The sequence below is a fragment of the Emydura macquarii genome, unplaced genomic scaffold (genome assembly GCF_026122565.2).
Source record: "Emydura macquarii macquarii isolate MOO-44397 ecotype Brisbane River unplaced genomic scaffold, CSIRO-AGI_Emac_v2 contig_2676, whole genome shotgun sequence".
In the NCBI taxonomy this organism is placed as follows: Eukaryota; Metazoa; Chordata; order Testudines; family Chelidae; genus Emydura; species Emydura macquarii.
Window position 1 is genome coordinate 10859960 of NW_027132813.1, and position 17387 is coordinate 10877346.

Genomic DNA, 17387 nt, shown 5'->3' on the forward strand with positions numbered 1-17387 from the left:
TTGTAATGTATTAGATTTGTGGATGGTATCCAGAGTGGAGGCCAGGGTGGTGGCCAGCAATGGAAACAGCTACAGCTCGTTGTCAGAGATTCATTGGCATATTCCACTAATTCAGCAGGCTAGCTGGCTGGCTGAAATGACGTGGAAGCTGGGATGATTTAGTTGGGGTTGATCCTGCTTTGAGCAGGGGATTGGACTAGACGACCTCCTGAGGGCCCTTCCAACCCTAATCTTCTATGATTCTATTATTCTATTTTTTTTTGTAGCTACTATAATGTTCATAAATGAATGGCATTGAATAAATAAAGTTACCAATACATTAGTTATTAAGAACACCTTAGCCTTGAATTCCTTCCAAGGCATGGGAAATACTACACTAGTAATTTAAAAGAAGTACACTAATAACAGATAAAAACAATAATTCAAACATCCTAAAATACACAACAATGGTTGGAGAGACAAGGTAGGTGAGGTAATATCTTTTATTGGACCAACTTCTGTTGGTGAGAGAGACCCACATGACTACAACTCTATATACAACAGTAATTAGACAGACACGAGGTGTAATAAGTCAGATAGTTCTGTTATTTTTTAGTGTTTCTTTTAAGCGTTGACAGCATTTTTAAGCATTGGTAGAGTAGAGCACTGTTTTACCTGTTTAGATTTTGGTGCGCCAAGAACATCTTTACTTTTTAGTATTAATTTCTGACCAATCCATGCCTGTATTTGGGCAGCACTGGTGTGGGCACCGCACTGTATTGTTGAAACTATAACACGGTTGATTCTTTCAGATGGAACAATGTAATCAGTTTCCGTTGCAGAATATGGCCTCTTGGTTGACTTCAGATCTGTGCCATACAATAAATTAAGGGTCAGAATTATATCTGATCAACAGTGGATGGATCTACTCTCCTCACCATTCTAAGATGCTATTAATATTGCACTATTGTTATTACAGCTAATATTTTTGTTTAATTACATTGCCAAAAACGTAATTCAAGTCAAAGTGCATATTTTCTTCATATTTGTGATATTTGCATAAGGTCTCTGGGATGATAAGCAGAAAATGTATGTCATGCCTGTCTATTATTACCATCTTCATAATAAACATAATAAGCATTCCTATTGGATTTCTGATTAAAATTACAACAAAATTAAAAGTCGTGAATAATTACCCATATTTGTCATAGTCATTAACTTTTTTTAAAAGCATTTTTTAAAAGCAAAGAACATTTCCTAAAACTTTATGACTGGCATTTTATTCTGTTGTAAGACTGCCAGTGAGGCACCTAGATACTGTGATGACTGAAAAGCATATAGAGAGATAATAATATTTCACCTTTAACTACCAACAAAATATAAGAAATCAGACATTTGATAATATAGGTGTAGTATCTTATAAAATGAAATACATGCTGCATTTGGTGGTGTAGGGCTATAACACTTTTAAGGCAGTGGCTTCTCACCCTCAGAACTCGATAGCCATACTATCTCTAACTTCCATTTCAGGAAAGGTTATTCGGAAAGTTGGAGTGAAGTACAGCTCATGTCATCTGGAGTTCTCAGAGATTTATTTGACCTGTAATAATAACCCTTGGGTCCAGAAAATAATATGGAAAACAAACCAATCTTACTGGCTGATAATTTTCTTCTAGCAATGGACAACAGTTGTACAGATTCTTTTAGATCTTTCAGTAGCATTTGATACTGTTAGCCATAAGGTTTTGTTCACTTCTCTGCGAATCATGCTGGGATGGATGAAATTACACTTAAGTGGTTCCATTCTTTTTTGTTCTTTCACAGTGGTCCAAAAGCATGCTGCTGGGAATTGCCCAGTTAACTGCAACGCTTTCTAATGCATGGCTGCCCAGGATTATTTTTTCTTATACATTCTGTTCAATATGTATGTAAAGTCATAGGGGGAGATAGCGAAACAGTTTACACTGTGGTGCAATCAGTATGGAGATGATATGTAGCTTGACATCTCAAGGAAATTGCAACTAGTGCACTACATGGGCTTGATGACTTTCTTACAGCTGGTGCAGTCGTGCTTAGTGGTGTAAGGCACAAGAAATGTACCACACTAATTGTATAAATTCTGCACTAATTTCTTGTTTATTTCTAGGTGCAATTTAAACTGTATAATTCCCTACAAAGTTTATTTCTTAGCTATCTCCCTGTGCTCTGTCATGACACTTGAGATCAACTAACATGCTTTCACTCTGATTTTCCATATACATTTGAATATCTAGGGGACTAGAAACAGAAATGTCAATGCTAGATTTTACTCCCTCTGTTAGTCCAAGAAAATAAGCTTGTTGACTTTCAGTTCAGATGGTGTATGGCTGATATATTTACCCTGGCTTTGTTTGAAAGAGTGATTGTGGTCTTTATTTTATTCCTGCTGGTGATTATCTACTACTGCATACTTCAATTTGTAAATAAATTTTACATGCTGTATATTTCTTGGATATTTTGTATAAATTCTCAGAAATATCTTTATAGATGCACTTAGATGCAAAAGCCAAAATACTTTGCTGAACTCTACTTGCATTTTTCAAATAGATTTTCACACCAATAAAATGTAATAACCACACACAGTTTATGAGTTTTTTCCTTCCAATCAAATTGAAATACACAGTGATGAAAAGCTTGGTTTATTTTAGTTTCACTCTCTCAGAAGCTTATGATGGTTTGAGTTCTTGAGCTAATTTTAGTACCTGTATTCTCACTTCTGCTACCAATGTCACATAAATATTTAAATGTTTAAATTTATAATAAAAGTATAGCACTAGGATAGAGCTTGTTACTAATTAATACAACTTTACAGTCATTTTTAGATGTGAGGGCCAGATTATCAGATCAGACTTCAGCTCAGCCTCTTTTCCTGCAGGTACAATTTGAACCCATAGTTCAGATGGTTAGAACTAATGGTTAGAATTGGGATCAGATGTTGATGTAGTTAACTGCATCCAGAATTTTGCTCCCAAGTTTAATTACAGTTGCAAAATTATGCCTACAGAATCAAAGCTTTATTGAAAATCTGGTCCTAAAACCTTTTAAAAATCATCATACCCGAATCTCCAGTTGAAGACCTCACACTCTTCTGAGCATCTTGGAGCATATCAGATGTTAGGTAACTGGCATTCTTTAACAGACTGGTTGGGAAGACACAAGTAGGAAAAAACGTAACTGAATTTTGTAACTTAAGTGCCGTGAAGAAATAACATAATCAGAGTAATGAACTAATTTTTTTTTCTTCAGGATGAGAATTTATACATTTTTTATTCACAATGCCATTGTTAGAACTATGGCAACATTTTTCTGGTACTCCTCCTTTTAGTACTGAAAATAGTTTGTCCTCAGTGAAGACCAATATGATGTGGGGGCTTTTTAAGTTTAATTTAAATTTTAAAACATTTTTCAACGTGGACATTTACAAAATTTGTAAACTTTCTCATTATATGAAAAATAGTTTTTGTTTTTTTTTATAAAGTAAACTAATAGAATTTCACAAACTCAAACAAATTCACCTTTGGGTTAAGGACAAGTTATTTTGATAAAATACTTTTTTTCTGAACGTTAAAAGCATCTGAAAACTGGGGCTTAAAAATAAAAGTGCTGTCTCAGTCATACCATAAGTATAGTATAATTTACCACAATGCTATAATTAACATTTATTATTTATTCATTCTTAATCCTAAAGACAGTTTGATTGTAGTACTTCCTATGATATTAAATACTGAGGGAAAATGTAAACTGGACAGCTATCTACTACCTTGCTTTTTTAGCTTCATTATGTAAAACGACATCTCCTAAAATTGTTCCTGATTTTACAAATAATCCCCCTTGTTTCTGAAGTCTTTCAAGCATATTCTGAATCATGGCAGTCTTCCCAATACCAGAGTCTCCTAAAAAGAACCCAAAAAGACAGGTGAATTGAGACACAAACTCAAATTTTCAGTAATATTCATGGCAAAATTGGGTGCCAAAACATTCATTCATAGTCTGCACAGTGATACTGCTACTGCATGTTAAATTAGATCCACAATCCAGTTCTCTGTCTGTAGAAAAAAGAGGTTGATATGATAAATGGAGACTGGTGGGAAGGCAGGTGTAGCAAATAGACAATACTAACGAATGTGGTGGGAAATGTAAATGTTTGCAAAGTATTACCTCTATTCCCCTATCCCCTACTATATATATATCTTTCAGTATTTTCTTAAATATACAAAGGGGAAAGACAGATAATAATGTCATGTTTTGGAAAACGCTGCCACAGGGAAGCTGTGATGTTCAAGTTGGAATGTTTTCATACTACACATGAGAGTATTCCTACCCAAGCTACATCTGTTTTCACCTTTCTCTTCACAGACAGTTTAAGAACTGAAAGTTAAAGATTACATAAAAGTGAGGCTTTAGATTATAGTGCACATAAACATGGGGAAAAGAGAGCTGGGAAAGAAACAGCAGATACTGCAGATTCAGAAATCGATTTGGGGATCATCCTCCCAGTTTTTCTGAAAGTCAATTATCAAAAGCTGTTTAAAGGTCCTATTCATGGTTACTATTCATCTGCCATTTTGCTAAATGCTTTTTTTCTGAGAATTGTTTCTGAGAATGGACAGATTCTGCCACCATTACTGACATTGAGTAATACTTTTTGTGAGTAGTCCCATGGATTCTAATGGGATATTTTATAGACTAAGGTACTATTTGACACAAATAAGAGTGATAGAATCTGACACGGAAGGATTCAGCATCATCAGTTCTTTATTATGCATATGCTATATATTAGGTGTCACTAATACTATATTCTACTTTTCCTATGTGGAGAAGAGGTTAATAAAGTATTAAATAAAACTTATCAAACTAAAAACAGTAGGCTAAAGGAAGTCAATGGATAGGGAATTCCTATATTTGTATTTTGTTCAAAATCTATTTGGACCTGAATAATTTATTTGATAGACTACAATATTTGCTTTGTTTTCAGAAATGGAGAGTTTTTGTTACCTGCGATGAGTACTGGATGTTTATTCACTAAAAGAAGGCTTGTTAGAAAAGAATAGCAAATTGTATCCATATTGGGAATAAACTTTAAAGTATCTCTTCTTCCTTGGTTCACTTCTTTATTACTCCCAGATGTCAGAGAATCAGAAAATGATGTCGTCTCTGAATTAAAAAAATAGATTGTTTACTTTTAATTTCTGATTTTTTAATCTTTGTATTGATTAAGGAACTCACAGAATTATGTTATTTTATACCCATACTGCCTCCATATTGAACACATTCTTCCCATTCCTCCTTCTCAATATAATTCAGATAATGTTACCCTCTTCCTGCTACTAAATTAATTTACACTGGGTTCTACCATCTTTGCAGGGCTCTGTTGCTGCAACACCGAAAAAGTCCTCAGCCTTTCAGATGTGCCTCCTCTAAGGGAGAGAGCTCAGCTGCTCAAGAGCTGATGGTTTCTTTTGGGTGTAAGAAGAAGAAGGAGAAGGAGTGAGGAGCAGAAGCTGCTCTTCACAAACTAGGAGAGAGAAAGAGCAGCAGCTCAGTTCAAAGCCTGCTCTTCCTTCTGCTTTTCTGTGATAAATTTAGTTGGCCAACCTGCTCAATGATATATGTAAGTGACAGGAGAATTCACCTCATTTTCTTTTAGTGCTCTGCTTGATTGGCCAGCTGATGTCATGCTGTAAATTAGCCTTTGAAAGAAATCCCTTGCTATGGGTGTCAGTGTGGCTGATCCTAAACTATAACAATACTGGTAATCCTATCACCATGTTGGGGAAGCAGGTCTACGGGTTCCATGCAAGTGGAAGTAGGAGCAGAATCAGAAATTCCACAATGATGTGCTCGGTACACACAGATCAGCGTGGAGACTATGTCTTACTATATCTCTCTGAAGTGCCTACCACTTATGTAGGAAAAAAATACTTTTAATGGTAGAGCTATAAAGTGCATGATCAGATATTTTCTCAAGGCAAAGCAAAATTAATCTCTGCAGAATATCTGATAAAAAAGCTTATAAAATTGTAGTACTAATCAGAGCAGGAACTTTATAAACAGAAGTGAAACAATTTTAAAACCCCAGTAGTCACTGACATTATTAACAAATTTAGCTTAATTATATTACTTTGACCTATCCATCTGGTAATATGTACGATAGATAGATTAGATTAGATTAGATAAAAACATCAGAGGAATTAATGTTTCATCTTTTCTTACAAAAATGGTGATATTGCAAGAGCAATAATACATTTGTATTATAAACAAAGAAGTAAAAAATATAAAATTCAGATTTTTTTCGTAAGAACATATTGCTTTAAAAATAAGTCCTTTAAACTAAGTGGGGCTATTCACATGCATTAGTTATTCATGTGTGTTTCCAGGATTGGATACTTGTGTGGCCTTGAATCTAAAACATTTCTATGGTCCCCATCACTGCATATTTGAATTCCATGCAAGGTAAAAAATTCACGAGATGCCTGTAGTACTCTGTTGTTTGCTTTTCCCGTGTTTGCAGTCTTTGCTTATTATATTTTTTGTTTGTTTTTTTGTTGCGCTTGTAATTCATAGTCATTATCTGAGTTATTGTAGGAAGTCTTGCAGCACACTCTGAAAATAGTCTGGCTTGAGCTAGTCTCATCTCATCTGATGGGTCATTTCACAGTTCAAACACCTTCGCATAAAATACTTTATCTATAAATCTCAATAATGTCCCCGGGATATTGTTAACTGTGTTGTTCTACAGGAGCACAGCTGACTCAGTAGGTCAAGAATGGAGAAATAAAGGTTATTTGTAACTAAAGATTTTTTAGATGGACTCTGCATATTCATACTCTTTTGGGGTGCAGCCTAGACAATTAAAACTTCTCATAGCAATGTCATTGGAGTGCTTAAGTGTCTCCTCCTTCCCCTCCCCTCAGAGTTCCTAAATGTTCTAAGGATAAATCTATGAAAGTGGGCATGGCACCTGCTTTTGCCAGAATTCCATCCACTGCCACTGCAATGATTTTAATAGGACTCTGACAAAGAGAGAAGGATGGGTGTGAAGTGTGAAAATGCAGAGTCCTCCATGAAAAATTCATCGCAAGTAAGAAGCCTTCACTTCTTGAGTGTCCTCTGCATATTCCCTCTCTTTGGCTAGTTTGGCATATAGTATCCCATTAACAGGTGGTGGGACTCAGTGTCCAAATTAAGTATGAATTCAAGCACCGACTTACCAAACTGAGCATCCAAATTGAACAGTAAGGCCCATATTTTTAAAAGTATTTAAGCATTTCTGCACTTATATAAGTAGAAGACCAAGGCTCAACAGATATCCAGAAAGTGGAGCTTCCAGTCCTCTCTGGATGCATGAGGCTTTGGACAGAAGACAGATAAGTGGATGACCTGGTTCAGATGGAATCCTAGCATTACTTCTGGAATGAATTTAGGATGTTATCTGAAGGAAACCTTATTCTTATGAAACACTATGTAGGGAGGGTTTGCCATAAGAGCCCCTGCTCACCTATTCTTTTGGCTGAGGTGCTTGCAACAGGAAAGGCAACCTTCATAGGCAGATAAGTGAAGGAAAGAAAGATTACTTACTGTAACTGATGGTTCTTCAAGATGTGTGGTCCCTATCTGGATTCCATATGTGGGTGCACATATGTGCCATGTGCCAGAGGCAGAACTGTTAGAAATAGTCTCCGTTGACCCATGTGTGCCTTGGCCACGTATGGTCTTATGAGATTGCGTGGATTGACACCCCTTCAACTCTGTCTTACCAACAGGCACAGAGCCTGTAGCAGAAGGGATGGGGGGTGGCACTGGAATCCAGATAGGGATCACACAGAAGATTGTTCTCTTGGGAAGGACTTCACCTGAGTAGGGAGGGAAATGGACTTCTAGGATGTAGGCTGGCATAACTGATTAAGACAGCTTTAAACTAGGGATTTGGGGGAGATGGTTGGGAGATGCCTGGGTAATCTCCATGCCTGATTTTAACATTGAGAGAGAGGAAAATGAAGTAAGAAAGGACACAGCAGTGCGTAGGAGATTGGACATTAAGAGGAAGGGTAGTGTAGATACCAGTCTAATAGGCGATACTGGTGGTAGAATGACTGTGCCAAATTAGGTAAGGAATGTGAGTGAAGCCAAAGAGCAAAAATTAATATGTTTATATACTAATGTGGGGAGCCTGGATAACAAAATGGAGGAACTAGAGCTACTGATGGAGGAAGTGAAACCAGATATTATATGGATAACAGAAACATGGTGGAATAGTAGTCACAATTGGTGTACAGGAACTGAAGGGTATGTGCTGTTTAGGAAAGACAGAAATAAAGGCAAAGGAGGTGGAGTAGCATTGTATATCAATAATGAGGTAGACTGTAAAGAAATTAGAAGTGATGGAATAGATAAGACAGTCTGTCTGGTCAAATATCACATTGGGGAAGAAAACTACTAGAACATCCCCTGGGATAGTGCTTGGGGTGTGCTACAGACCACCAGGATCTGATTTGGACATGGATAGAGACCTCTTTAATGCTTTAAATGAAGTAAATATTGCTGGGAATTGTGTGATTATGAGAGACTTTAACTTCCCAGATATAGCCTGGAAGACAAGCGCTAATAGTAATAATAGAGCCCAGATTTTCCTGTATGTGACCACAGACTCATTGAGCAATCCATCAGCAATCTTCTAAGTCTGAATTTATGGAGTTGATGGGTTCAGCAAGGAAAGGAGCAGCAGATATTATACATGGAGGGGATGTACTGTGGATAGGCAATACAGTCAAGTGGCTGTCACTGACCAGCATGTTTTGGGGGCAGATCACACAGAACTTGAATCCTGGAGTCTTCAACATACTAGGCACTTCGTGCAGGGCAGTGTGAGAGAGGGCAGGAATATCCAAGGCCTCTGGCTCCTAAACCCATCTTTAACCCTAGAATAAACGTATGTAATAGCAGACTAAACTATTAACAATTGCTCATACTAAAATAAAGAATGCTAGCTAAAGCTGTGGATACTAGACAAGTTCTGCCTCAGACTGTGGAGAGTAGAAAGGAAATAGAGAGGTTGTTCATCCACACCACCCTTATACTCTCGGTTTGGAACATGAGGAGGAAAAGAGCACAGGCACAGATCAATGGATACTGCTAGTGAACAATCTTCAGGTTTCACACATGGAGTGTATGTGCACCTCGAGTGAATACACATTGGGACCATCACCTGAAGGAGAACCTTGTTGGCAGACTCAGCACAGACATTAAGAAATGGATGGTTACAAAAACTGAACTATCCTGTCACCCATGGAGGTGGTCTCTCCAAGTCAAATCTGAGGCATGCTCGATCACCAAAGGGACAGTTTACACCATCACTGGCAATGCTATTTGTTCTGAGGATAAACAGTGAACTCTAATCTACAATGGTGTGAATCTTTCACTTTTGTAAGCAATATTTTTAAAGGGAAAAAAGATCTTCCCGAGATAGTAAAGTAGACATATAGTAATATGGATTTTCACTGAGGAATCTTACCTTGCTGAATTAAAAATTGAGTGGTAGGAACTAAGTCTGTCCATGGTGCAAAGTCACCTGTTTGTAAATCCACAAAATACTCAAAGATAGCTCTGTCTCCAGCTGGGAACTGAATGCCTGTGAAGTTAGAAACAGATACTGAAATAGAGGGACATATCCTCAGCTGGTGCACATTAGAATTTGATGTCAGAATTATGACAATTTACACCAACTGAGGATCTGCCCCAGAGAAGTAGAGATTTCATATTGTTCAACTGCTTCTTTAAGTGTGATGATGTAAAGCTAAACAACTGAATAGAAATTGTCTCAGAAATTAATATAGTTTATTTCCCAAATATATGCTATATCTATACACGTCTAGATTTAAAAAAAAACACATTAACTAACTCCTCACATTAACTCACTGCTAGGTCAAAAATCCATTTTGATCATCTCTAAAGATATGCCTACAATGGAAAAGAAACCATGGCTCAAGTCTCAGAGCCTGCTCAATTGACTCAGGCACATGCTATGGAACTAAAAATAGAAGTGTAGATGTGCCTGCTTAGACTGGAACTTGGGCTCTGAAATCTGGCAAGGGAGGTGGCTCTCAGAGCCTAGGCTTCAGCCCAAGTGGGAACATCTATACTAGTATTTTTAGCATAACAGTGCAAGCCCTGCAATCCTAATTCAGTAGACCTGGGCTACAAGGGTATGTTTACACTACAATTAAAAACCTGTGGCTGGCCTGTGCCAGCTGATTCAGGTTCATGGGGCTCAGGCTAAGGGGCTATTTAATTGCGGTGTAGACATTTGGGCTTGGGCTCTAGAACCCTGTGAGGTGGGAGATGCCTGAGCCCAAATGTCTACACCGCAATTAAACAGCCCCTTAACCCAAGCCCAAGTCAGCTGGCACAGATCAGCCACGGGGCTCTAACTACAGTATAGACATACCATGAAACTCATTGCCACAAGTGTTTCTTTTCAGTGTATATATACCCTAAATGAATGAGCCTTGTAAATTTAAATTGATGAACAACTCTGTATTTGCTGCTGCTTTATGAACAGATTTTTTTTCAGCAATCAGACGAAGTTGAAATCATGGCTGGCCTACCCTGACATCTTTTCTTTTCCAAATTATAGTATTATTAATGACTGTGACTTTGTCCGAATATGATGATTATACAAATTATTTTTGGGAGAAAATCTGGGACATTGATTTTGGAAACAGATAATTATTCAGCTAGTTTGATCTTCTTTAGTCTTTAAGTACTATACATTTTAAAAGTGTACAAAATTGTATTTAAAATATATGGCTTTTAAGACCAAACATGAACATTTTTATTTACAAATTTTGGTTCTAAAAGATGAAAAACTTCAAACTAATTATAACAGAAACATCATAAAATGAATTAATGGTATGTAGTACACGACATATAGTAAAAATTACCAATAGGTGGTTCTCCTTCAAATATATCGCGAACAAAGTTACTGAAACCACACGTTATATTTACAAGAGTCTCATCTGTGGTGTTTATGCCAATCAGGGTCTCTTCCTCATAACCCTTCTCTCTTCTTAAAATTCCTCCAACTGCCCAAGTAAACGCAAAGACATAGAGTTTTCCTAACAATGATGGCAATTTGTCAGGATGCTTTTCCAAAAACCATTTCTGATCTTCCCTGGAATGAATGAAAAAGAAATAGGTTCAGTAATATTACAATAGGCTATTACTATTGTATTCAAATGCTTCATTGCCAGCAATTAATTTATGTTATAAATTGCTAATATGCACCAAGCAGATTTATAGACGTAAGGACTGGTAGGGTGATATTTTCAAAAGACATGCATGGTTACTAATAGCTAAGCAGCATGCAACATATTACACAGCTGCTGAGTATCAGACAGTAAATAATTCTGTAGTACTGCTGCCAAGGCTTTTAAAAAAGCCCTAATAAGGTATGATATGTTAAGAGTGTTACTCCACTTTTTCTAACACATTGTGAGGTGTTGTTTCAGTGTGAGACTATGATCTAGCATAATTCCAAGATATAGTAGTTTGGCTGATGATCATGAATGGGTTGAGGGACATAGAACATCATCATATGTTGTGAACTAAATCATTTTGCTGAAGGAATACACCGCAGACCAACTTTATTGGAGCTCAAGTATGAAGTTCAGGTCTTTCTCTAAATTCTTAAAGAAATCCGTGAACACTCATCTAGTAGGTTTCATCCAACATCTCAGTTTGCGCACTTAGGCAGATATCACTAGCATACACACATTCTGAAGTTGTAGTTTGGAGAAGTTTTAACATGCAAACATTAAACAAAGTTGGGGCCAAAAGAGAACCTTATGGTAGCCTGTTCTTTAAGATGCAAGAAAGGCTAATTTTATTTGCCATCTCCTAATTAACCAATTTGAATTAATACACTGTTTATCAAGAGGCTTCTCTCTTCTTGAAAGAATATATTTAATGGCTCATTGTTAACAAACCTAAACCCACTAGCTGACCTTTTCTTTTCTAATGAGGCCTTTGCCACCAGTGCTGTCAGTTGAGAGCGGAGGTACTGGGTCTGGGGCACTTTTGAAGTACTTGCAAAATTGTTCTGACTTTCAATACCTAAAAAAAAGTCAGAAGACAGCATTTGACATATCTATGAAATAAGTTTACAAGATTACACAAACTACAGAAATGAAAACTTTCAGAAGTCTCAGAATAGCCAGGTCACAGCATTAGACAGCCACACAAATGTAGTTCTCCAGGATCAAAGTTGAATGGAGTTCAACAAACTAAAAACATAGGTGGACTTCCAAAAGGCCTTAGTTCACATCAAGAAACATTCTCAAGGATCTTTTCACACTGAATATGTGAAGGTAGATGCACAATAATCTAGGACGGACTGACGGTTCATCTCTGTCTTACAATGAAGCATCAGCCAGTGTTTATGATCCAAGAGTTTAAAAGGGCACTGTGACCCCTTGGGGCAAAGGTACTGACCCCTGGGGGACAGCATACCTACTCCCAAGTTCACCTGCATCTGCTGAAGCATTGTGAACAGAGTGATACAGAGAAGATCTCCACACTGCTTCAGTAGCCAACAGATCAATAGGCAAAACAGCTGACAGCAGTACACTAGATCTAGCATTCTCAAGCAATCTTTAAGAAAAAGTCAAAATAAAAACAATACAAACAATGTTAAACTGCCATTGAATATTCAGAAAAGAAATTGATTGGGCTTTAAAGTAGTCTTGCCTCAGAGCTCTGAGCCAAATCACAGCAACAAAATATGCTCCAAAGAGTGCAAGTCATTTAAACTGTTATGAACCAAACATGGTGCAATGACCTCAAAGGTCCAGCTATAGGCGAACAGTTAGCTTTTAGGATGAAGCCCAGAGAACCTAAAATAAACACCTACTGAGATTTAAATAATGCAACGAGATTAAGTCTCTTGCCCAGGTAATTAAGGAAAGTGACTGAAAAACAAGGAAACATAACAGAATTCACCACCCCTAAGGGTATGTCTACACTGCAATAAAACACTAAATGGTTGGCCACTATCAGCTGACCCGGACTCATGGGGGATTGGGGTGCAGGGCTATAAAATTCCAGATTAGACACTCAGGCTTGGGCTGGAGCATGGGCTCTGGGCCTGAATCTGGACATCTATATTGAAATATTATGAGCGCCATGAGCCTGAGTCAGCTGACGTGGGCCAGCCATAGGTGTTCTATTGCAGTATAGACACACCCTGAGAGTGAGGTAGTAGTAATTTGCTGCTGGCATAAGGAAGCAGCAAAACAACTTCATCTCTCCAGAGTAAGGTAGAAGCATGGGAATAGTGATTGAAAGCCAGCACTGGGTCACTTAGAAGTACTAAGTAGCTCCTGATCACAACTGGAGAAGAATAGGCCAGAGACCTTAAGGTGGCAGCATGCTCAGAAGAGCAGAGCTCAGGAGCCAGTCTGAGGGCACGTCAGAGGGCCAAAAAGCTTAAAAGCCTAAGGGATTTTTCTGCATGACTCATTCTGGAGGAAGAAGGTGCACAAATGGTATCTTTAGAGAAAAACTGTTATTTTCAAACAGTTTAAGAGAGTAATGCAAACAATGGAAGTATTTATCTATAAATGTAAGTGGCTTAGTCATTTTAGTTTTGTCCATTTTAGTTTTAGTTGAGGAAACAAGTGTATTAATACAAAATAATTAGATGGTAATTATATGTTCAACATCAAACTAATATGAAAGGAGAAATTATTTTAAGTGAATTTTAAAATGTATGTACTCACTGTGACAGAAACCTCCATTTTTGCTCATTATATCAATAAAAGCACCAAGGATTCTGCAGATATTCATTACAATTCCCATCTGCTGTACAGGAAACAGCTGCATTTTTTTGTACTTATCTAAAAAACGTAGTCCTTTTTTCATACTTTTTTCAAATAAACTTTCAAGACACTCCAAGCCACTTTGAGTTATTATTTTGGAAACTTTTAATAGCCATGTCTTTACATAAGGTTCCCATCCCAGATTAGTTGGGTCCTGTTAATTAAATAAATGTGTTGTATAGTCTTTACAGCAGATCTTCAGAAAGGTGTTTACTCTATACAAACTACAAAGCTGGAGGCTTATTTTTGCCACTGTGAACAACTTGTTCAAAGTGAACAAGACGAGACAGAAATAGAGAATTAGAACCCTAACTATTAATAGTAACAACATTCCCACTTACTCCCCCACGCCCAGAACAAGTGGTCAGAGAGGACAGGGAACACGCAGAGACTTGGTTCCAACGACACTACTCACTGTCTACTGCAGCTAAACTGCCACTGAGAGTGCAGAGACTTACTGCTCATACACAGCAACAGCAAAATTACCCCCTCCCAACAGAACAAAAAGGAAGCAGGGGAAGAATTTGTGATTCACAGTTGTATCCCAGAGTGATAGTGCCTCCTGGTGTTACTTCTGGGGTGGTGCAATTTATGCACCACCCTTTGCTCATGGCTGTGCCAAAAGTCACAATCTAGTTCTGTGAGTGCAAAATTTGTGACAGTAAAATTGTGACCACAAAAATGAAGGCTATCACTGAAAATAATACCCTACATACATAAAGCTTTCAGATTAAGACGGGATATACATTTATGTAAGAGAATATAGCAAATTCAAAATTACAGTAAAGGAATTAAAGTCCTTGCTGTCTATATTTTGGGATGTCTATTCTTTTCTCAGTGCATGTGTATTATTCCCTCTAAAATCACTGACAGATTAATTCAACTCTGGTGATTTAACTATGTACTGAATATTAATTGGCTCAGTTTGATGTTATGTTGGCATTTTTGCAGATGAAGTCAAATAAATCAATAAGGCAAAACAATTCTTATCAGAAAATATGTATAATTTTTCTTATAAACTTACCACAAAGACCATTGCACATCGACTGACAGTAGCAGGGCTGGCCTGGGAGAGACTGTCTGTTTCAAATATCATTCTGATTCCTGATGGTAAGTAGATTCTTTCACTATTAGCAAGACACAGGGTTCTGGTATCATCTAGCACAGTATTTAAGTTTTCTATCCAAATTGTGTCTACTGGTCCATCCAAGATTATCCACTGCCAATCAGTAATAGTTTTACCTACAAAAAAGCATTCATTTTATGTTAAAGTAAGCCTTTGTGTTGAATTTTCTACCTGACAAAAGAGTCAAGGCTTTAGAGGTCACAAAAGCAGAGCTCTGCGTGAATGCAAAATTTGTAACCAAATCTGATCCGTGATCTACAAAAATGATCCATGGATATAAAGCGGATATCCATGCTTTGCAGGACTCTACATAAAAGCTTATTTTAAATATGGTAGAAATGCAATACAGTTAATAGACTGGAGGGTATTACTCTAATAATTATCTGTGAGTGCTTCAAAAACAAACTTCTCAGCTTTGCCTCATACCATCTCTGTCTGTCAGTAGAAAAATATTATTGGATCCAAAACTTGTAACTTTTAACATGTTTATTTAATTAATTATTGTTTCCTTCTAACATTATTATCCCAACTCTGTGTATGGCTCGGAAACCTGGACCACATACAGAAGACATCTCCGGAGCTTGGAAAAGTACCATCAATGGTGCCTTCGCAAGATCCTTTCGATTAGCTGGGAGGATAGACAAACAAATATCAGTGTCTTGGCTGAAACAAATTCTACCAGGATTGAGGCCATTGTTATCCAAAGCCAACTTCGTTGGATACGTCATGTTGTTTGCATGCGTGATGCTCACCCCCCCAAGAGAATGCAAAGTCGCAGAGGGCAAAAAAAGCACTTCAAAGACATCTTGAATGCGAACATGAAGAGGTGCAATATTGACATCAATACTTGGGAGACCCTTGCTCAGGACCATCCACAATGGAGGAAGGCTCTGTCAGAGGGATCTCAACACTTTGAAACAGCTCAACGATAGGTAGAAGAGGAAAAAAGGAACAGGCAGAAAGAACATCAGAACATTCAATGCAGCAATACTGTGCCTATCCCCCCCAGAAACACCTGTCCTTATTGTGACAAGACGTGGATCTAGGACTGGGCTATGGAGCCCCCTGCAGACTCACTACTGAGATCCCTGAAAGATAATATTACTCATTTGCGAGTGATCAACGATGGCCTATTTTTGTTGTTGTTTATACAGTAAACACTGCTGGATAATGGATTTAGCATAGTTCACATTCAAAAGTCTGAGCAGGTTCAATATAGTGCGAGACAAGATAGAACAAACATAGAACACTAGACTGTGTATGACCTTGTTTACATGCACAAAGCTGAGGAAGAAGGTACAAAGAGCCTATTGCACCACTAATTAGGACAAACACAATCAAATTCCTTGCACTCAGTTAGTATGAGGCTAGGACCTCGAGCAACACTAGCCTCCTCAAAGAGAAAGGAATAATCATTTTGGAAAGCTTCTTTACATAGGTGTGCCCTTAGAAGATTTTACAAGTACAGAAACAGTGCTCAGCAAACAACTGGCAGGCTGATCCAGCCATAAGAAGTGGCATAAATACTAAATGCCTAAATTGAACCCATAGTTCTGAAAATTCTCATGAATATTAGATTATACCAAAGATATATATCAAATATTTATACCATTCCTGTTTGTTAGTCAACTCTGTAGTAAACTCAAAAACTAATGTGGTTCTTCGAAAGATCTTTCATGGAATGGGAGAAAAGATTGTGAGATTTAAATATTTATGTGAAAGAAAAGCTATACACACAGGGCTTTAACTATGGAGGAATTGGGGAAAACAAACATTCTTCCTTGTTAAATATTACTTATTTAATAACTCTTTCATGTACATATGTGGGTCCTCAGGATTCTGTTTTTCTTCCTCTCTCATTTTACTCTTTCTTCCCTGAGAGAAAAAAATAAGAAATTTCTTACCTGATAATATTCTTTCTGTTAGCTGCTTCTCTCCTCATTTATCACTAATGGGTTAATGCCTCCCAAGTATGGAACTAGGAGACAACCCAATGGAGACTCCAGGACTAAGCTCTATTCTGCAGTTCAGAACACCAGAAGAGTTCTTCCAAAGCTGTATATTATCAATCCAGCAACTGATTATTAGCAGTAAGACAACAACTTGATATAATGTATTATCCAACCTTAAGAAATTATATAATTTCTGGAGAAAAACTTCAATTTGTACTCTTTTCATTTACCAGACTACCAACATGGGTTGAATGAGGAGAGAAGCTGCTAATACAAAAAAAAAAAAAAGATAAAGTAAAAAATTTCTTATTCTGTTGCACTGCTCCCGCTCATCACAAATGGGAAATAGCAAATAGTGAATCACAGAAGTGGCAGGGGTCGGGGGAGAGGATAAGGAGAGTTTTAATTATTATTATT

General features: G+C 37.3%; 1 protein-coding gene across 1 annotated transcript in view; it reads right to left on the reverse strand.

Moving 5' to 3' along the window:
- The window catches only part of DNAH14 (dynein axonemal heavy chain 14), a 584657-nt gene that overhangs the window by 239571 nt on the left and 327699 nt on the right, over positions 1-17387 (reverse strand). The window contains exons 50-58 of the mRNA XM_067564773.1: positions 14917-15121; positions 13794-14046; positions 12021-12129; positions 10959-11188; positions 9530-9646; positions 5014-5172; positions 3779-3911; positions 3076-3158; positions 655-848 (exon numbers count right to left, since the gene is read on the reverse strand). Of these exons, the coding sequence (XP_067420874.1) occupies positions 655-848; positions 3076-3158; positions 3779-3911; positions 5014-5172; positions 9530-9646; positions 10959-11188; positions 12021-12129; positions 13794-14046; positions 14917-15121 (1483 nt within the window). The remainder of the gene's footprint in view (positions 1-654; positions 849-3075; positions 3159-3778; positions 3912-5013; positions 5173-9529; positions 9647-10958; positions 11189-12020; positions 12130-13793; positions 14047-14916; positions 15122-17387) is intronic.